Source organism: Rhipicephalus sanguineus, chromosome 10 (assembly GCF_013339695.2).
Source record: "Rhipicephalus sanguineus isolate Rsan-2018 chromosome 10, BIME_Rsan_1.4, whole genome shotgun sequence".
NCBI lineage: Eukaryota > Metazoa > Arthropoda > Arachnida > Ixodida > Ixodidae > Rhipicephalus > Rhipicephalus sanguineus.
The window spans coordinates 7,094,950-7,117,534 of record NC_051185.1 but is presented as its reverse complement, the minus strand read 5'-3'; the positions used below and the strand labels follow the sequence as shown (position 1 = coordinate 7,117,534).

Genomic DNA, 22,585 nt, shown 5'->3' with positions numbered 1-22,585 from the left:
GGCAGGGGAAATAACACAAAAGTACACGGGCAGTGCAAGGAATGCGGCGGGAGCTGCTTTAGCAACATGAACACAGAAATATTGCCTGCCAAACGCAGAGCCGGGCACATACTTCCCAAAGCCACCAAAACTTTGGCAGTGCTAGTTAGCTCGTTAAAGGAGTAAGGCCTCATTCAAACAGCCATCAAACTCCTCACTACACCAGAACAACGTGCCACAGACTCAACGGAGCAGTATACAAAGAGGCAATGGAAATGTCAGCAGCAGCATGTTTCCGTAGTGTTGGCACACCAGTTCCGCTGCCAAAGCACATCAACCCATCTTCAACTTGCTGTGAAATGCAAGCGTGAATAAAAACGGCGGATCCAGATTAAATTGACATCTGCATGGCCCCTCAGTTAGCTGTGACACTTGCCAGCTGCTGCTCAGTAAAATGGGTATTTTTTAGGCTTGTGCGAATATTCGAGCATTTCAATTATTCGAACGAATAATACAGTATTCGAATTCGCTTCGATTCGAATTTAAATTACTGAAAATTTCGGAGTATTCGAAATGAACGAATAGATGTATATTAGTCCGCTTATAACACCCCTGTAAAGGTGGTTTCACTGCAGTAGAAGGGTGCTATGCCGTGAATACACCTTTCCAGGAGAAATTTGCACTGTCCGCTTGTAACCTTTTATAAAGGTAATTTCGCTGCAGTGAAGGGGTGCTATACCATGAATACACGTTTTCAGAAAAAATCCGCACTGCCGCGAAGCCCCACTTTAAGGTTAAATGAACATATTCCCTCACATCGATTCACTATTTTTTAAGTTTAAAAACTTGTTATACCGGCTTATGTGCTCCAAGTATACTAAATTTTAAAACGTAACATATTTTACAGGTTATCATTTGCATTCTACTGAAAGCCAAATCCTGCTACTATTAAAAGTTGCTTACACTTCCTTTGAACCAAAAAGAATGACATTTGAACATGCCTTGTTACAATTTTAAAAAAAAAGACGTTGCGCAGGTTGGTTGGGTGATGACAAATATGCTCATTTTTCTTTACAATATGTGATATATATGTACTATTCGAATTCGATTCGAAATTATTCGACCAAAATCAGTATTCGCTTCAAACCTAAAATTTACTATTCGCACAAGCCTAGTATTTTTGACAACTGCTTTGTAACTTCCAATTGCTTGATTTTGTTACTCAATTGCTGGATACATATCACTCAATGTTCGCGTCGGCTTGACGAAAACCTGACCCGTGTCACTGCATTTGACGGCTGTGTGAACGAAGCCTAAGGGAATGACATGATTGCGTAACGGGGTTGAACTAAACGAATACTTCCAAACCAAGGAGGATTGCTGCGCAGTGGCACTTGTTTGAGAAGCAAAAGCTGATGCTGCCATCTCTAAACCACAGTGGGAATGACGGGAAGCACAGTGCTTGACCACCTGTTGACTCCCGCGCTCAACTCGGGATTCTCTTCAATAGTCAGTTTTTTTTTCTCTACGTTTCTAGTACAACTTGCTATTTCTCACACTAGTAATGCCAAGTTGCACAACACATCCTAAACTGTGACATTTCGTAAACTTTTTCCATAAAAAAACAGATGCAGTGGTGTACTGATGGGTGTTGTCACCAGCAGGAATACTTGCAACTTCATACACTTTGAAAGGTGTGCGCCTTTCCAAATGAGAATTTTTGCTACCGAAGTGCGATAGAGAACACATCAGCAATGCGCTGCAGTGGTTTTATTGCCAGGGAGGGTATTTACAGAGCTGTAGTTGCACGAGGTGACAAGCCAAAAGTCAAGCCAGGCCAGTTATTGTACTTCCCATCGTTCTCACTACGGCTTAAGTGTGGCTAGACAAGCCCACTAGCATCTCACTTCCTTCTAGCGTAAGTTCTGGAAACCTCGCACACTGCAGTGAAGCCCCACGCCATTGTTAAAATACTGTAGCTTGAGATTTCTTTTCTCTGCTCAGATTTCCTCATCTGGTCGTGACGGGGAATTAAAACTGTGGCTGCAACTCCTGTTGCTAATATATATTACAGTGTGCCACTCAAGGAAATAAAAATAAAACAATGATGTGTATCTGCTAAGTGAACATTTCATTAAAGGCCAACTACAACGAAACTTCATATTGATTTTTAGAGGACAGCAGGATGTGGCTGTTGAAGCAGCCTCTGCAGTTTCAGGGCTTGTAAACGACGAGCTATAAATTGCACCTAATCAGATAATGTGTGCAGTTGGCTTCTGCTGCCTGCTAGACTTCTGGTTAGCGCGCATGGTAGAGCGACTTCCCCTGAAAGGCGTTGATTTGATATTCGAATTCCATAACAGGTCAGTTTTTTTTTGTGTGTGTGGACTTTCCAATTAATCCGTACTGATTTACTCCAACGCTTGGTGCTATAAAAAGGTGCATGCCAATTCTTTCCTTTGTAAATCGCAAAACCAGGACCTCCAATACTTCTGCTGCAGCACGGCACCATCCAACGCAAAAGGTCATGGCAAGGTACAGTGCTTGCTGGTTTTTCAAAGATTCCGAGCTCTACGTCATTCTCTCAAGGGAATGTTGGCATCTCTAAAGACTTTGGTTCCAGAAACCTACATTATTACAAGCTTTATTATTCCAATGAAACTCAGATTTAAAACTTACAACCTTGGCCGAATGATGCTTTATACCTACACCATTTCACTAGGGTTTCTACACAGTTCAAAATTTCGTTGAAGTGGACCTTTAAACAGAAAGGTTCTCCATGCACATAATTCTTTTCACATGATGGCAGATGCAAAGAACAATGTGTGAAATTACAGGTTCTATAGATATCTGGATGAATCCAATCAGAAGGGCTGCACAGCACAGCCAGCTTCATACATCGCCACAGCAAAAGCTTTCTACACTGCAGTCAAATCAAGTCAGTGGGACTAAAATGATGCTTAATGACGGACTAACCTCAAAGAATTTTGTTCAGTATTTAACTTGTCTATGTGTATAAAAAGAAAAGATGCAAGAAAGATGAGAAGCACAAGCCGATTTCCCATCGGTCTTGCCAAAAAAATATTACACGTCACAACAACACCAGCACTTGTGTAACTCAATTTCACAACTTAGCTTCGTCCTGTGCAGAACCCATTTCCCATCGCCGACATCGAGCATGCACGGCAGAGGCCGCAGAAGTTGGAACGGCGACGAATCAATTTTTGCCAGGACACACTCCGGAGAATTGTACACGGCAGCACAGGCCGCAGAATCCGTGCCGCAAACGGAAGAGTCACAATGTTTTGTTCCGTCCGTCAAGGCAATCCTGGCATTTTCCTCTTCGCATCAGAGAGCCCAACATGGCCCCCAACTTGGAATCTGCCGGAACACATCTTGGACTCGCTCACACTAACCAACACACACACATCTGAGACAAAAACCACACCAGTTGGGGTCAGGCAAGTGATCTGGTACTTGGAATAGAGACCGCCACACATAAACACGCACCACCTACATTGCAGTTCAAACTGTGAATACTAATTTGCACTATAGTCCTTTTCAGCGGCTTGAATTGGCAACACTATATGAGCACTTCTCTTACGAACACCGTTGTCTGTCCGACACCCCGCTGTTGTCACAAAACCACCCAGTGTAGCTTTACTACACGCTTAGTGCCTCCAGTGGTGGCAAGCTGGGTGTTATATATGCGTGCTGTTAACAGGGCAGCTCAGTGCAGAACTCGGGCCGCCCTGGCATTTAAGAAAGGTCACGGTGCCAATAACATGGCAGGCAACGGACGTGTCACGATGCTGCAGCACTGTACACTGAATGGGCCGGAAAGGATCTGACGATGCGGAATGCTTGACTTCACACCTCAACAGCCTTGGCAACGGGGCTAAGCAGCGTCTCTGGCACCAAAACTTCAGGACTGACGGAGGGTGGGCAGGAGAACACAAGAGTGGTGCAAAGGTGGCTGGCAGGGTCAAGCCATTACATCAGGTGGACCTGCATGCAAGCAGAATGTAGTCACAATTTCAATTTTTTCAACAACCCTTCAGAGCAATGAGCCTGTTAAAATTTGTTGCAACAAAGACGCACAATACAGTAACGTATGTATTTGTTAACTGCAAATACCTGTGAAAGGTGAAAAACACCTCAGAATGCAACCTTTGTTGTAACGAAGATGCACCAGACAATAACGTATTTGAAGGGCCCCTAAACCACCCAGAGGTCGAAATTTAGTTGTGGTGTGACAGTTCTGCACGAGTCTACAACACGTAGCCGTGAGAATTTTTCGAAACGATGTCGTAATAGCGGAGTTAAACGCGTTTGATGATCGAAACGTTGCGATCGCTCGTTGCACTCTTTCCTTCACTACCCTCCGCTCGTCGGCTGGTCTCCTCTCCAAAAGCCGCTTTGCCCTCCTCGCCGAGTGCCCCTCCCAATCGCATGTGACACACTGCCATCGCTGATGCACTTTGAAACAGCGTGCACTTCCAGTTGCCGCGACTCCGTGAACTTCGTGGTTCTCGGCTAACCGCTCTTGTTGCCGTGACGGCCCATGCTACAACGAATCTCGCTGGTATGGACCCTGTGTTGCGCGCATGCCTTCAAAGGATCGTCAACATGATGGACCCGTGCGGTGACACGTGTCACATCTTTTCGTTTTTCCAGTCGGCACTTTTTCAGCCAAGCACCGCACACTGATGCATGAAAGCCATTGCAATACACTGTCGGACTCAGTCCACACAGCTTATAATAATAATATCTGGGGTTTAACGTCCCAAAACCACCATATGATTATGAGAGACGCCGTAGTGGAGGGCTTCGGATATTTCGACCACCTGGGGTTCTTTAACGTGCACCTAAATTTAAGTACATGGGCCTCAAACATTTTCGCCTCCATCGAAAATGCAGCCGCCACGGCCGGGATCACGCAGCTTATCAGACCGCTAGGCGTGACTGTGCTGGTTCGCTAGCGATTTGGCAGTTGCCTTACGGGCCACAGTTGCAGATCCACAAGCGCGCACATGCAGGCAACACGACAAAGAACAGCAAGGAGCACGGGCAGATGCTTGCAGACTAACCGAAAGTCGTAGGTTCTTGTTCGACCAATTGCAGCATCACCTGCATACTGCATCACAGATTCAACATGTTCACATCACACACGTCACTAGGGAGGCCGGAAAGGGCCGGAGAGGAGAAGGGATTGTTTCTTGGAATTTGTGGCGCGCCCACAGCTTGTAGCTCTGCCACGTGTGGCATCGTTAATCGTGACAACATTCTGCACACGATGCACGTGTTTACTTGAAATGTTTGAAAAAAATATCGGAGGTAATTTAGGGGCCCTTTAAGTGTTAATATTGTTGTTAGGTTGATAAACACTTCACATTGTACATGAGTATAGCTAACAGTTACACAGTCGAACCCCTCAATAACGAAATCACCAGGGAAGCGAGTTTTGTTCTTTATATAGTGAGAATTTCGTTGTCGCAAAAATAGAAAAATATGCCCACCAATTACTTCACACATCCAAATTTATTTGAAGAAGTCGTTTATGTTACTCAATTTCACTTTGCTTTGAAGAAGCTTGATGGCTCGAGCCTCACAGTTTAATAAGCTTTGCATAGCTTCATCATCCTGGGCGCCGAGGAAAATGCGAATGATGTCAAAAGCATCAAGAACTTCACACAAACTTGCTTGCCTTTCATGCGTTCTGTTGCTTTGTTCACTCTCGTCGTCACTCTCATATTCTTTGTGCACACTTTCGACGATAGTGTCGTCGCTGAACACAGTCTAGTCGGCGTCAGCCCACAAAAAGTCATGCAGTTCAACAGCGTCTTGTTGAACTTGTGGCCATCACAATCATTCTCATCAGTCTTATTGTTATCATCATCACTTAGCTGAATGTAAATAGCAATGGTTGCACCGATGATTTTTAGCGGAAACACGTGTGCCCGACTTATCAAATGAGCGATGCTGCAATTTTCGAGCTTCTGGGTTCCCAACTAGCTCATGGGTCGAAAAAAAAGATGTTGTGGATCACTACCTGAAACTTTGGTTATTTCGCAAGTGCATTTTAATATCTCTTCGCTGTAGAGAGGGGGCAAATGCATTGAACTCTATGGACGTTCGCCGGGGATGCCAGATTTCTTCGTTATCGCGAGAATTTCGTTGTTGAGGGCCTTCGTTATTGAGGGGTTCAACTGCATTGCCATTCAATATCAATTTACGTGCACATATTGGTGAAAAACACTTTAAATTGTGCTTCACTGTACCTAATAATTAGTTAAATTTGCATTCAATATCAAGAGACAAATGCAGAAATGTAATATAATTTCAACCACCTGGTGTTCTTTAACGTGCACTGACTTTGCACAGTACACGAGACTCTAGCATTTCACCTCCATTGAAATGTGACCGCCGTGGTCAGGATCGAATCCCCGTCTTTCAGGTAGGCAGCCGAGCACCGTAATTACTGTACCACCACGGTGCCCGAAAAAACAAAGCTGAAGTATCTAGGCAGTGTTTACTGAAGACATGTTGCAACAACCAAGAATCCTGCTAAGCAGCAGCAACTCATTAGCCATGCGATCATGTCCTGGACACAGTCACAGAACATTCCAGTTGAGGAAGGATACGAAGCCACTCACGTGATGTATGTCGAATAGCACCACATAGCAGAAAATTTGTGTCCTAAGCCACGCTATTTGACACAGCCCACGAAGTAAAATGCCATCCATTAGACAAACCTCATTGTAACAATATCAATTACAGTAGAATCTCATTCAACAGGACCTCAAGGGACTGGAAAAATGCGTTCCAGTTAACAGGAGTTCTGTTTACCGAAAAGATGTGTAGAGGCATAGCACTCATACATTGTTCGGTATGTTAAGCAAAAGAAAAGGGTACCAACTAACTTTGTCCCATGGTATGGGGCACGGCTGACAGCTACATGACAAACTAGACTTTGCAAATTTCTGTTTCAAGGAGATGCTGTCAAAGTAATAAGAAAAAAAATCACAGTTTTGCCGCACGGGCAAAGCAATGCGACAGCAAGAAACTGGAATGTTATACGCAGTAAGGCTAGCAGCTGACACTTTTGGATCTGATCTCGCGTAGCTCTACAAAACGCTGCTTTAAGCGAATACGGGCACTCCAGGGAGTGAAGCGGTTTCTGTGCTGTCTGTAAGTGGTGAGAGCACAGCATGTATACAAGCCGTCTGCTGATGTCTGTCGTGATAGTGTGTGCACCAGCTCTCGCGACTGCGCCATTATGACCAATGTTGGCAGTTGCTGCTTATTCATTCATCCTAAACATAGCTTAGGTTTTCAAACTGATCTTTGTGAAGTTAATGTGTAGTTAAATATCTTAACTACCTTCAAATGCAGAACATAGGAGTACATTGCAGACCACAGCCTACGTTATTTTCGGCCTGCTGCAAGAATGACATGATCTCGAAGGTCGTCCCCGCAGTGCGTGATTCTACTGGTTGCGCCATCTTTCGAATCTTTCTAGAAGTACATATTTTTGCCCCTTGCTGTGTTGGCACATGTACTAAAGAGTACGTAGTGACCGCACCCACCCTTTTTTGCTGTTGGGCATGGTTGCTCCATCTGTGCTGCTCTCTCAAGCTGAGCGACCATGTGGCGCGCGTGCGATTACGGGTACAAGGGTTATTCTGCCACCTTCCACGGGTTTGCAGGGCCTTTCTTTTAGATGCGAAGTATCTTAAGGCCGAGCTCAATCCGGTGGTGGTGGTGTGCGGCGTGACCACCCTTACTGCGCATGCGCATACCCTCTCCACACACATCCTCTCCGCTCACCCTCTCCCCTTCCCCTCTCCACTTTCCCGCTCTCCTCCCCCTCTCCCCTACCCCTTTCCACTCTTCCGCTGAAACGCGGGCTAGACATGCCGAAATTCTCTCCTGCGCAACGCCGCGACGAGCTCGAGTGCATGCGCGTCCCCTCCCCTTCTCTCTCCTCTCCTACGCTGCTCCCCTCTTGCCCGCCTGTCGACCGCGTTCCCCGCTCGCCCTGTGAGAATTAACGGCCAGGCTAGATGGAAGATACGACGCGCGTAGCGTCCCTCTTCACGTTCCACGACGCGAGGTCGGTAGCATGCCCAACGAACACCAACGGAACGCGATCGTGCAAGTGCTCCAGCTTCGCATCGCCTCATGGTCCCCTTTAGCGGGAGATGGTGTAATTTTTTTTCTTTTAAATTGTGTTGGCCTGTCTGCTGCGACGCACCAAGTTCAGAAATGCGCGCCGTTGCCTCCCCACCGAAACATGACTCGATCACTGCTTTCGCTTGCTCGCCGCGGCCTCGCTTGCTCCTATCAGCAGCCAACGAGGTTGTTGTATCTCCTTTTCATCCCTTTCTGTCATCTTTGACTTCACAACATGCCATTTTTCTGTGTTTCAAGCTTCCCTAATACACCCGAAACCAAGCCAACACTGGGGATGCATCACAGCCAAAGACACCCGACAGTGAAAGGGTTAAAGGGCCCGTAAACAAGCTCTAAATTTTTTTAAGGCTTCCAAACAAGCTCGGTAATTCATACAGAAGGCCGTGACAATCACATTTTGCGCATATCGCAGCTGCATGCTGTGCAGACTTTCCATTTGAAAAACAATTCCCATGCCCTTCTTCAGCACCTGTCCAGTCCTCTTCGTCCGTGAAGTGATGTAACATTGCCCATAGACGAGGCTGCATAACGCAGACTTTGTTTATTTATCCACTACACTAAGAAACAGCGCTTTGGCCTTACAGTGATGCAGTTTTGGCCAAGCGGTTGCGCACGTGTCACATATTGACCTCGCCAATGCTTTGCACCACGCTTCTTCCACGTGCTGCTCTGACACAAGCAACACGTGGAGGAAGCCTTGCTCGGTAATGGGTTGCACACCCATGAAGTAATTGCTGACGTCGTGTTACATATCCAATGTGGTCACAGCTACGATGACGGGCTATGCCCATGGGCGTAGGCAGGGGGGTGCAAAAGGGGCACTTGCCCCCCTCAAGCCACACCGGCTCTTGCCCCGCAATGCCAGCTCTCTCTCTCTCCCCTCCCCCAGCCACAATGCAACACTGGTTTGCACCCCCCAAGGCAAAATTCTGCCGACGCCCATGGCTATGCCTAAACCTCTGCACGGTGGAGAAAGGTGGCGAGGCCAAGCGAGAAACCGAAACCAGCCGAAATGATTGTTTTATCTACTGTAATACCCTATAGTTGGGTACAACTTTAGAAAAAAGCGGCATTTGCACCTCAAAGGCGGATGCACACGCGCTTCCACCAATGGGCGCGCGCTCTAGACTGACGTCACGAACCGGACGGCCGGTGACTCCGCTCAAGGAGAAGATGGCCGCCCGCGCTTCGAACTCGGCCGAGTCGCGTCAGCGGGACTATTTCTTTGCCGCGGAGGCAATCGGCTGCCGCGCTTCGGTCATATGGGCGGGGCCTCTCCTTTTTTCTAAAGTTGTACCCGACTATAGTTACACGGGCACGCTAACCTCAGTTACGACGGACCTCAGTTAACCGGAATAAACTGTAGTTAGCGCCAACTGCGGTTGGCACATGTTACACGCCAAAAGTTGTCCTTAGTTTGGGTCGCTGAAGCAGGTCACGTGACACTAATTTTCCTGATTAAAATATAAACGTTTAGCTGGTTTTTATAAAAGATACTGACATATACAATGTATTTCAGTTAAAATAAACTATTTCTCCTTGAATGTGCAGTCCCCAAGCGTATTCCATCAAGTGTTTTGACAATGTTTGGCTAAAATAAGAGCCAGTCTCGCAACTATGGGCTAAGTCAACTTATGGTCGATGCGAAAGCCAAGACAATCCGTCCCTTCATATGTTTGGTATCACTGTGTTTGGTGCGTGGTTTGTTTTGACGAACTGTTTCGCGTGTCAGCGCTTCTGTTCTTGAGAAAGGCAAGTTTACTTGCTTTCGGGAAGACGTTTCAGCCTCCAGTGGAGCCACGCTGCCTTCGACCACCGACTTGTGTGCCGCCATTTTGTTAGTTAGCGTCCTTAACTGAGGTGGTCAACCTCAGTTCGGAGCAACCACGGTTAGTGGAATACCGTATTTACTCGCATAATAGGCGCACTTTTTTTTCAGAAAATCCGGCTCGAAGTTAGGGGTGCGCCAATTATGCGGGGTAAAATTTTCGAAAATTTTTTCGACTCTGTTCTCGCGCTTTAAATCTGCACATTTGTCAAGTAAAAGGCAGACTTTATCATTTACCAATTAATTCAGCATAAAACAAACATACCTACGTACCTTTTAATGAACAAGTGAGAGCCGTCAACTGCACACACACACGTAAAATTTATTTACACAAAAGTCGTAGGTGTTCCTCCTTTTCCCTATTCGGAGTCCGAGTCGGAGATCACACATTCATCCTCACCGAGCAGGGATTCGTTTTCGGTGTCCGAATCATCCGCACCCCACAACATGTCATCCTCACTCGCATCCAGTGCGTTCGAGATACCCGTCTTCTTGAAGCTTTTCCTGACGACTTCGTCGGAGATCGCCTGCCACGCTTCCACGATCCAAGCGCACAGCATTTCCACAGGCGGCCCCTTAATCTTACCACCTGGAGTCAGCTGATGTTGTCCTCCAGCCATCCAGGTGGTGTACAGCCTTCGAACATTGTCCTTGAAAGGTTTATTCAAGGACACGTCCAAAGGCTGCAGTACCGATGTGAGGCCGCCCGGAATCACTGCCAGATCTGTGCGCAGCTCCTTTAGCTCATCTCGTACGCGGTCTACTAGGTGCCCACGAAAACTGTCCAGGACAAGCATGGACGGCAACAACAGACCACCCGGCCGCCGACCCCAGACTGTTTTCACCCAATCCACCATGAGTTCCGCGCTCATCCAGCCTTTTTCCTGGACTCTGACGTAGATGCCTTGAGGGAATTTTGCCTTTGGGAGCGTCTTACGTTTAAAAATAACGTAAGGCGGTAGCTTGCGCCCATCCGCTGTCACCGCCAGCATTACGGTGCATCGTTGTTTATCAGCGCCAGACGTTCTGACGATGACGCTCCGTGCACCTTTCTCATCCACTGTCGTGTTCCGCGGCATATCAAAGCAAAGGGGGGTCTGATCAGCGTTGCCGATCTGGGACAAAATGAAGTCTTTCTGCTGTCGGAGCTTTATAACAAAACGGTGGAAGTCCACCACTTTGTCCTCATATGCTGCGGGCAAGCGCTGGCACAAGGTGGTCCGCCTTCGCAGTGCGAGGCCATGGCGCCGCATGAAACGAGTTGTCCATCCGGAGCTTCGATGCTTCGATGCCCTGCGCTCGGGCTATTCTGCGCGCCTCAGTCTGCACAATATCCAATGAAACAGCACAGCCGTCTTGTCGTAGCTCCCGTATATGCCGGACCAGTTGCTCTTCGACGTTCGGATACCTGCCGGTCTTGGGCACCGCGGAAAGCCCGTCGTGTCTTCTTCGTCGCCTTAAGTTTTTCTTCTTGATCCCTCCAGTACCGAATACTGGTTTCTCCGACGCCGAAATGCCTGCTTGCAGCCCGGTTGCCGTGCTCCAGCGCGTACTGCACTGCCTTCAGTTTAAACCCAGCCGTGTAGCTCGCGTACTTCCCCATGGTGGAACCAAAGTTGAATACACGACCACAACATACGCACACCGCTTGCAAAATGGCGTTTCTTTCTTTTTCTCTGATGGTGGTGATGGCGATCGAGCCCCCGGCGTTGTACACGTGACCTCCAAAAAGCGCGGCGATTTGGGGGTATCAGTAATTGATGGAACAGCCGTTTTTTTTTTTCGCTCATGGACGCTTTTTTTTTCAAGTTTTATTTCGACAAACACGTTGGTTAGGTCGTTGCACTTCGAATTTTTTTTATTTGCTCGTCGATTTGCCTTCTTTTCTTCAGGGTACGGGGACCGCATTCCAACTGTACCGCTGGGGGGTAGAATCGTTTCTGATCACGGCCAAGTTCGGGGTGCGCCTATTATGCGCGGAATTAAAAAAAAAACGAATTTTTCGCGACCAAACTAGGGGTGCGCCTATTATGCGAGTGCGCCGATTATGCGAGTAAATACGGTAACTGCGGTTAGGCTTTCCGTCTAACTGGATGTAACTGTGGTTTAAGGGAACTGAGGTTTGCCGTAACTGAGGTTAGCGTGCCCGTGTAACAAGGGTATAACTTCACTATTCTACAGTAAAGGCTTGTTAATTAGACACCTGTTAATTTGGAAAATCGGATTATTCGGACGCGTTTTCTGGTCCCGGCAAGCATATCTATTGTTCAATCGCATCAAACTCCCGTTAATTCGGGCATATTTGGCCGCAAACCGATCAATTCGGCTGATTTTCAGAGTGCGCCAAGCACAAATCACAGCAAGTGTGCGACACAAGGAAAGAGAAACGGTGTTCGCGAACAACCGAACTATAGCTGGTGCAGTCTGCACCGCCATCGTCATCAGCACGAACCGTGTAGTAAGATGGTAACGCCACTTCGGGTTAGCATGTTTCGGGTTATTTAAGACAGTGAGGTCTTGAGCCACGGTCACATTGTGAACAAAGTCACGAGTGGCGAGAATTGCAGCTTTTACACCGCTCTTATGCAAAGTAAAAGCAGGATTTACGTATTCATCAAGAAAATGAAAGTGTATTGACGTAATAGAGATTTGTTTGTTGTCTTTTTGATACTTTCGATAATTCGGAATTCAGTTAATTTGGACATTTTTTCCAGTACCGTGAAATCCAAAGTAACGAGCTTTTACTGTACCACTTTTTCGCAATATTCTTGTGGCGGCATGCTCACGTAGTACAAGTGCACAGTTATCGCTTCATCACAAAATTTGGACCGCGGTATCGTTTACTGATCCTTTAAAGGGCCCCTAAACCACCCAGCGGTTGAAATTTAGTTGCGGTGTTGCAGTTGTATATGGATCTACAGCAAACGCGTAGCTGTGAGAATTTTTCGAAACGATGCCGTAATAGCAGAGTACACAGGTTTGATGATCCAAAAGAGGCCCGCGCTCGTTTTGCTCTTTCCTTCGATAAGCTCCGTTCATCATCTCAACTCTCCTCCTGGCTGAGTGCCCCTCCTCGACATGCAAGGAGGAAGAGCGGCGACCACGTACCTGCGTGCAGACGAACAGGTTCTTATTGTGGATGACATGAGCACACAACGATGTTGACGTCGCAGAAAACGCTGAGGGGCTGAGGATTGCGAAAGGTTCGAAAAGAAGAAGGGATTGTTTCTTAGAATTTGTGGGGTGCCCGTGGCTCGTAGCGCTGCCACATCTGGCACTGCTGATCACCGCGGCATTTTAAACTTGGTGCACGCATTTATTTGAAATGTTAAAAAAAAATTATCGGAGGTCGTTTAGGGGCCCTTTGAACCACATATAGCTACGCACATTTCACTGACCTGAGGCCTAGCGCGCTTCTGCGTGTCCGTCCGAGTGAGCCCCGTCGGTTGAAGACGAGGCATCGGAAAGCCGCTTGGGTTGGAATTCGGTGATGATAACCGTGACGTTGTTGACTGTGACAGCACGCTGCTGGCCCGACGACCGATCCACGTTCTTAAGGCGGGGCCGGGTGGTGCCGCGTGAGCTGTTGCTGGAGTCCCCACCGGGACCCCCACTCCCACGCCGGCTGCTCGAGCCCCTGCGACCGCTGCTCGGGCCCAGCTGCTGTGCCACCAGCTGCGCATTCAAGCGCGGCTTCCTGCATGGCACATGGGGTTACCTATTAAAGTGACACTAAAGACTAAAGAGACAAATGATTTTAACAGCGGAGCCGTTTAAGCTTAACCTTTGCAAACCCCTGGTTAACCTGGACAAGAAACTATCATCATTATGAACTGCACGAGCTTTTTTTCATCTTCTGCTTCGCTCCCCGAACACGTGCACACAGCGTGCGCTCTTTCGCTGCACTGATTTGTCCAGCATGGGATGCAATAACTCGGATGGGCAAGACAGAGGAAGAGTACAGAGAGAGAGAAAAAAGAAAGAAAGAGAGAGAGACAGAGAGAAAGAAAGAGAAGAAAAAAAGAGACAGAGAAACCAACAGACAGTGAGAGAAAGGGACAGAAAGAAACAGACGCAAAAAAAAAAAGAAAGAACAGAGAGGAAGACAAAAAGAGAAAGATAAAAAGAGAGAGAAAGAAAGGGAAGAAAAAATAGAGAACGAGCGAGATAGAGAAAAATAATGAGAAACAAAGAAGGCCAGCCAGCACCACTGTTGGTTCCAGCGTTGCACCCACTTGTGCAAGCTGCACTAATATATTTTTTTGTATTAGCAAATTACCCTTTCACAATTCTAAAACCACCACACTGGCCACGAGTAGACGCTTGGTAAGCGAGAAAACGTGCAAAAAGAAATGCGGGTGGCAAAGCCATCTTGAAATTCCCGCAGCGAATGCCGTGACATCATAGATTTTTGTGGCGTCTACTAGGCCCTACATAGTTCCTAATCAGTAAAAATGAAGTACATTTACTTGACATACCAAGTTTCAGGAATCGTGTTGTGCTGATGTTGGCAAAATACGAAATACAAGACTTCAAATCCGCGACGTCACACGCATAGATTTCGGTGCAAAATTTAAAAATGACACTTTGACGTTGATTTTCTCCTCTGTTAATAAAATTATGATGGCGAGATTAATGAAGTTAGACAATTAAGAACATGTAAACCAATTCATTGTTTCACTTTAGTGCCCCCTTAGGTGAAAGCCTTATATGGCTCACAAGTAAAAATATTCAGCATCCGGCACTGCAAATACAAATGGTACCAAGAGCCACGTGTGGCGCATACCCGCATGGCCTGGGTGAGAATTAGAGTTAATTAAAGGTGAATAAAATGTGACTTGAAGCAGCAAGTGCATGCAAGGTGACTAGAAGTGATTATTAAGTGCATAAGGTGCATCAAATCAAACAGTTATCAGTTTCAACAAAGAAAAAAGTTGTTATTGGTAGCTACTGCCAATCAAGTAACAGTTATTTTTCTGTTAATGTTTAAACAGCAACTAAGCGTTACTAGCAAAAAGTAAAAGTATCGTAGTTACACGGAGCAGAAAAGTAATCTTACACATACAGTTGTAGGTTGCTACATGAGGACCTTCCTACAGTTAAAACCAAAAAAGCAATGCAATTTTTCCAATACTGTTAGAACAACAATTACAATGTCACAAACAGAGACAATAAGTTTTACTTCGATTTAGATTCATGGTGTTGGCTTTCTGTGATGAATATACGCATCAGCGTTATCCACCTGTTTTCCTTTCACATTTTGTTATTTGAAATCATGTGCCTTTCAACAATTGTAATAAAGTACAGTTGAACCTGGATATAGTGAATCTCAAAGATATCAAAAGAAGTTCTCTACATAAGTAATTCTATATACAAGTAATTCTATATACAAGATACTTTATATAGCGAAAATATATTCAAAGGAATTTTACAACTGTTCGATATACGAAGTAATTCTTTATATGTGGGTTTGACCGTAGTGTTGCCGTTACCTTGGAAAAAGAAACACTGTCAGAGTTACAAGTTACTCAAATGACAAAATAGCAAATTACAGTTCAGAGTTACCTGTGAAAGTAACTGGTTACTTGTAACGCACTGTTTATAACTAGTTACCGCTCAAGACTGGTAATATCCTATGTGAATGCCTGTGCAGAGCCTTGTTTTCCTCCTGTTGTACTAAGCAGTCAATCGAAGCCTCAGCTGACAGAACAGTGAGACGTGAAGTAGGAAGACCCTCGACAGGGAAGGAGCAGCCACTCACCTGGTAGACGTTCCTTTGCGTACGTCGCACATGAGGCACTTGAAGGCCTCCGCCGTGTTGCGATACGTACAAACGCTGCAGTCCCAGACTTGTTCCTCCTTGGATGGCGGCGCCTGCCGCTTCGGACGTCTGCGAACACAATGCAACTGGTTAAGCCTTAGTCTGTTATGTGGTACTGATTTATCTTCATTTCTTTTATGCACTTATTAGAAACGCAAGACACGGACACAGAAGATCGAAAAGGAAAAGAAATAAGGACCACTTGTTCTGTATTCAAAAGCAATAATGAGCACGAAGTGTTGCTTTAAATGTATGGTGCATGCTAAACTGGTGTCAGTCTCATCAGAATGATCAACATGGAAACCCTGTTTCACAGTCATAATAAAGCTACGTGTCATGATGCGTTGATAAAACTGCTGACCCACATTACACACTTTGCCAGAAATAGCAGCCATACAAGCTAGCAACGGTATAAATGTTGTCAGGAGTAGGACAACATTTTGGTAAAAGAGGTTGCAAGGACACCTCTGATACGACCAGTGAAGTCTGAGTCTCCCAGCTCTACCAAGAGGTGTGGCAATTTTAGTTCCTGTACACCAGATAACTGGCATGACGGACTTATTGCTGGCAAGACTGCAGAAATGCTGCAAAAGCACCAATGCTGCTCGAAATAGGAAGTACCATGCATGGATGTCTAAGTTTTAGGGTTTTATGTGCCAAAGCCACAATGAGATTACGACGAACACCATAGTGGGGGTCAGTGGGTTGATTTTGACCACCTGGGGTTCTTCAAAGCCCACCTAATTAAAGTACATGGGTGTTTTTTGCTTTTCATCCCCATCAAAATCTGGCCGCCATGGCAGGAAATTAAATGTCATTCTTCTTAGCATCAGAACACCATAGCCAGCATGCCACCATGGCTGTTAGAGGAATGTTTGAGAGCTCTACTGTAGCCTAGTTCCGTTGCCTAGGAGGATTGCTTGCCTAAAGAATTGGTCACGCGCCAGTTTTTATAGGAGCCCAGCTCCTTTCACAGTGAACTGGCTAGTAGCATAGCACGGGAAGACACACGGACAAATAAGAAGTACGAGACGAACACAAGCGCTACAAATATGCAGCAGTGCATATACAAAACGATGAGACAGCAAAAAATTTAAAAAAGCAAAAAAAATCCATGCTTTAAAGGGGCCCTGCAACACTTTTTCAGCATGGTCAGAAAACGCTGCCGATCAGTAGTCGAGGCTCACGAGAACACGCAAGCCACACATTATAGCGCAGCACGCGACCTGGGACTTACAATAAATTCGCAGTCAGCTTAAATTAAAAGCACTTCCTCTTCTCTCGACGCAAAATAATGCTTACGGCATCACAGGCAGGTTCCACACCATTGGCTGATTTGAACATGGTGCACTCGGTAGTTACTGCGGCCGCCGCGAGAGGCCACCACTCTCCTGCGATCGCACTGAAAGTATGCCATGCGTTCGAAGAAAAAAAAAAGAAAATGTGCTCACCACGGTCAGGAGGCGCACATGACGTACCTTTTCGCCCCCACCCCCCCGCTTAGCTTCCAACGCTTTCATCAGGGCGAGAGATGAGAGAAAGCAATTACAGCGTGCGACAAATCTTTGTAACTCTGCTTGTACTGGATGGATTCTAAAAATTTTTGCGGCTTTTATTCGTGAGGCAATAGTTTCCTTTAGTGAAGCCATTCCATGGCTACTTCGAAAAGTGTTGCAGGGCTCCTTTAAGTTTCTAACGTAACTACAAGAGTTTATCCTTGTGCTCTACAGCTGTTCTCTAAACATGTTGCACACACTGGCATGTCACTGGGCATGAGCAGCTGCTTTCTAGTATGTAGTAAGTAATATGGGCCATTTCTGGCATATCAACAGCACATACTCTCTCCATACATGTTCACATAAGAATGCGGCCCTGTACACTACTTGGTTTGCATGTTGTTCCTAGGCAAGTGGAAGAGTCAAAATGATTATTACTTTGACAGCTGTGTTAATCTGGTTCCTGAGCAGAATCAGCCATTTCAAGTAAGCTCTGCATACCGGTTGTTCAATGTTCCACTTGTGGTACGAAGTTAGAGGTTACACAACATACTGGTTACACAACCACTGTTTCCAGTTAACGCTTTCCTGACGTGGCTAGAAGTTCCGCATAGTGCGGCAGCTACTAGAACGCTATGTCACAAGACAAGCTAAAATGTGCAATTACTGCCTTTCCATTCATCAATATTGCTTGACAGACATTCAAAAATGGCTCCCTGTGTGAGCCACCTAGCTAGTACTTTCATAAATTCAGAGGAAGAGTGGGAAAACATGCTTGAAATGAAAACATGTTAATGTTTTCATTTCAGCTACGTCCACGACGTCACTTCTGAAAGCAACTGGGACTTCACGATGGTGGATTTGATGACAAAAGTTGCGTCATGTGAAAACGACGCAGCAGGAACGTCTCTGTGCGTGAATAATGAAAGAACCTGCATGTGATGTTTTGATAACAATGTGACATCGGAAACGTCGCATCCCCACATGCTGGTGCTCCAAGACGGCACTTTCAGTGACGTCAGTGCAAGCCATCTATATCACAGTGCTACATCAGCCAATCATCAACTAAACGTCCGAATAAAGGCTGTGGCTAGGGTTACATCTAGACGCAACTGTAGTCACCGCTATCGTTACGTCCAGATTAAAGTCCCTAGGGAAAAATCTAGGGACTTTTGGTTTTCCACAAACGTGAGTACATTATTTTCCTGTTGCTTAATGAAGGCCCTCTGCACCCGGAAAACTAATCGTGGCTTCGCCCTCGCTTCGCGAGTGCGGCCATTTCGCTAACGCTCAATGGCCGGTTGGCAGGGTCTCAGTCGCGCTACTGGGGCCGCTGTCGCGGCCACGCACTGTTTCGCCCGCACGCCTACCCCTTCGGAGCAGGCGCCCGTCCGTGCCAGCGTCCGTGGTGTGCCCGTGTCACTGGGGCGCACGAGCCGCTTCGCACTTCTCAGTCTGGTAACAGACTAATGCAACACCAAACAATACCCTGCCGGGAAAAAAAAAGAAAAAAAAAGGAAGAGACAGCAGCGAGGTTCGAACCAACGTCCTCGCAGTTTCGAGCACGACACGTTAACCGCTGCGCCACTAGGGCCAATCGGTTCAGTAAGTTTAACGGGCTGCATTTGTATTGTCACGCTGGACGTAACTTTAAAGACTCATTCTTCTGTCCAGACGTAACTGCAACGGCTCCTATCGTTACGTCTAGACGTAACGCTAGACACTGCCCTGAATAAAACATGAGAGCAGAAACCATGTCACGTGCAACCATGGCATGCACGCATACAAGACACAGGCTTTGCATTCCATAAACAACGGAAATGCAAGAGTTTCATTTAGCACTTTCATTAAGAACTAATGAAATTATCTCAATGGTGTACCTGGTCAAAATAATAAACAAAGAGGTGGCATCACTGTTCGCTGTCATGATTTAACACTCATTCCATGAGAAATCAGCAGGAAGACAAGGAAAGGGTCACACTTATGCATGTGCCAGGCTGACGAATTCATGAGAACTCGTCCAAAACGAAGAGTACTACTGCAGGAGAAGCAGTGTGTTGCTTGAAGGTTCAAACTGGAATTACATGACACCGATTTACAGGCATGTGCACTATGGTATAGAGCCCTTTAGAGGCATGCTGCAATAGAACAAAAACAAGGCTTTTACATTTGCTTAAGCTATGTTGTTGAGAAATAGGAGCTGCCCGGATATAGGCTCTGTTCAGCGTCGTATGTCAGATCAATCAACTTATGTGACATCGCTTCTGTTAAAGGGGTAGCAGCGAGCCAAGATGAAAAATGATTAAACTTGACAATAAAGCGCTCGCAGGTGAGACATGTTTATGGATGTTCAGCATACAATGTGTTTACCGTGAACAAGGCTCCCATGCAGATGAGAAAACTATTTTTCTAATGCATTCATTGTCACTTTGCAATTGAGTGGTATTTGTTCCCTTCCTTTTCGACAAGGCAATATTTCACAAGACTCAACTTCATTGCGTCACTGTTTAGTGCACAGCTAATAATAATAATAATAATATCTGGGGTTTAACGTCCCAAAACCACGATATGATTATGAGAGACGCCGTAGTGGAGGGCTCCGGAAATTTCGACCACCTGGGGTTCTTTAACGTGCACCTAAATCTAAGTACACGGGCCTCAAACATTTTCGCCTCCATCGAAAATGCAGCCGCCGTGGCCGGTTAGTGCACAGCTGAAAGCTCGAAATGGAAAAGTCTACGTGTGAAACACCAGGTGTGAACTGTGGCAAAGGCTGAACCTCCACGACACCAAACAAATTAGAATATTGCTTGAGAAAGCAGGCCTTAAGACAAATGCTTACGACCTTCTGGGAAGCTGCGTCGGCGACTGGGCTGTAAAAGCAAGGGTATCACCACAGAATATCGGTTAAGACTTAAGATAACTGTAGAACGGTTTTCATGATACACTACTAGAGACGCAGATGCACCTCATGCAAGTATTGCTCTCTTCTGCAGCTAGTAAAGAACATAAATAGGTATGACAGCAGCCTCTTCATTAGAGACCTCCAGCACTAGAGCCACAAACAAGCTGGTTAGCGCTCGTCTAGCCTGTTTTATCGTGACAAGGGCCGACTCCACTGATAGTAATTGTGCACCTATCTAGCAGCGTACGTTTTGATACCTTGCCAATTCTATAACGCCGGCGGGGGGGAGCCTTGCGTAATCTGTGGCCTCCTCCAGTGATTTCTCGCGAAGCGCTTAACGACAACTGTGCCAACAGTGTAATACGTCTTGTCACACTATAAACGATGACGAGTAGCCGGGCAAATTACCGGTGTACCGCGGGTATGTTATGTCTGCCCTCATCACCGACTGGCGATTTGACTGGGTGACGCAGCTCGTAGCGAAAAATGACGACGCGGCTGAAAAACGACGACTACGGAATCAACAACACGCCAGCGCGCGGAAAATCTGGCAGTTTCCTTTCCCGGCGGCCGGTGACTTATGCGTCGTTCATCCCAGATAACGCGCTTTTCGGTCGCGGGCAAATCAACAGTCGAAGAGTTGAAAGGCAAGGCTGACACCGCAATACGATCCCGCCAATTTCCAAAACGGTACGCGCGGGCCTAAGATGGATGAAAGCAAACACAAGGACCAGGAAAGAGCGTATATCAGACTCAAACAAGAGGATATTCGAGTCTTGCGTGCAAACAGGCTTTCTTTTTCTTTTTTCTTTTCATTCGTCAAAGCGAGGGATGGCCTCCAATGAAGCCGCGCCGCCGGCAGTTAACTCGCAGTTGTGTTAGAACCGACTTCGTAGGTGTAAGGCTACGAGACGGAAATACTCACCGATTGGGACTCTTCTTGGAGTCCATGGCCTAAAAGCAGTACGAAAGGAGAGCCGCGTTTCTTTGCATTGCAGGGCAGTGCTGGTGGCTACGGAGATATTGGTGTGCTAGAGGCAGCGAACGTAGAACCGACATCAAGTGTGCCATGACTGCCGACGACAAACTTGTGACACGGCGAGTCTTTGGGGTTGTCCACAATCGACGCCGCACGGGCACAACACCAACAACACCACTGGCACTATGCGCGCTGGGTCTTGCACTGGGCGCGCAAGCCTCCGGACGCGGCGTCGTAGTCATGAAAAGACGCTCAAGATGGCTGGCACTTTTAGTCACGTGACCATGTTTTGATCTTGTTAGGCTTAGCGTTGTCTCCGCAAATGTTGGCCGTCCTCTGCGCCTAGCGCTAGTGGGTTGTTGAATAAAAAGCAGTCTTAAATAACTGCAGTTACTAAAGACGCAATAACGGACGCAATTATTGTGGAATACTAACGTGAAAAGTTGTACCAAAAGCCAATGCACAGACGATTATAGATTTCAAAACGGGCGCGAGATTTGAATGCTCGTGCATGATATGTGATTAATAAACAGCAGCAGCCGATTCTCCAACCATTACAACACGTTCTCACCTAGTGACTCCAACGCTTAGAGAAATCTAAACTCGCAGATAACGTGTGGAGTGGTTGTGTGTTCTATCCCTGCTGCAGTGGCCACATTTCGATAGGGTGCACATGCATAAGAACTTCAAGTGGGCCGGCCACGACACCACGGCGTTGTGTCGTGACCTCTTTCTCGTGTCCGTGTTTGCATGCCCTGTCTTTTTAGAATGAATAGGTGGATAGCAAAATCGTGGCTCTCGCAAAGGATTGTGGGCTATGGCGCCCGTCCGCGTCGACTTCTGGTTCGAGACGTCGTCAACGTCGTGCCGCCGCCATATAGCAGTCGCAGTCCAGGCCTTTTCTCACAAATTACTGCATAATACTTTGGACTGCTGTGCAGCTTAGTTGTATAACAAATTCAATCACTAAGAGATTGTTGTAAAGGCGCGAACGGTCATTTCTTCATTGGCATGCAACTCCGGACACATGCGTGTTGTTTCGCAGCGAAGGGTGTTCTGGCGCATGTTTTGTGACCTGTAAAGACTTAATTGTTGCACATCATAGCGTCGTGAAATATCCGCCCAATCTGTTTTCATGTTGCGAACTCGTGTAAAATTATTTACTTACTTTTGTGTGGCAAAGATACCATCTCGGGTTCGATATAGTGAATAGCAATAGTGAAATGTTTCTTACGTATACTCTAAAAGTAAACAATTAACTCCCGCAGTTCTCTGGTTTTTCTTTTGGGCCTCTGAATCTTCCTTTACGTGAGATGTCGTTCCCTCGCGCACTCGGGCATTGTGTTCCAATGCATGTGAAATTCTGCACACATCAACATAC

The 22,585-nt window shown here is 46.5% G+C and overlaps 1 protein-coding gene across 1 annotated transcript; it reads right to left on the bottom strand.

The window, feature by feature from the left end:
• Positions 1–1,737: 1,737 nt before the first annotated feature.
• LOC119406925 (RING1 and YY1-binding protein A) lies at positions 1,738–21,485 on the bottom strand. The gene is made up of 4 exons (XM_037673717.2): positions 21,151–21,485; positions 15,765–15,893; positions 13,402–13,700; positions 1,738–3,987 (listed from the first exon to the last, which is right to left on the bottom strand). Exons 1-3 carry the CDS (start codon positions 21,174–21,176, stop codon positions 13,409–13,411), a joined length of 447 nt encoding a protein of 148 aa, XP_037529645.1. The 5' UTR covers positions 21,177–21,485; the 3' UTR covers positions 1,738–3,987; positions 13,402–13,408.
• Between the last annotated feature and the right edge of the window lie 1,100 nt (positions 21,486–22,585).

Coding starts and splice junctions, on each gene's coding strand:
- LOC119406925 (XM_037673717.2), bottom strand. CDS start 21,176: ATGGACTCCAAGAAGAGTCCCAATCG. Junction 15,894..21,150: donor TCCAAGAAGAGTCCCAATCG/GTGAGTATTTCC, acceptor TTGTGTTCGCAG/ACGTCCGAAGCGGCAGGCGC. Junction 13,701..15,764: donor CGCAAAGGAACGTCTACCAG/GTGAGTGGCTGC, acceptor TGTGCCATGCAG/GAAGCCGCGCTTGAATGCGC.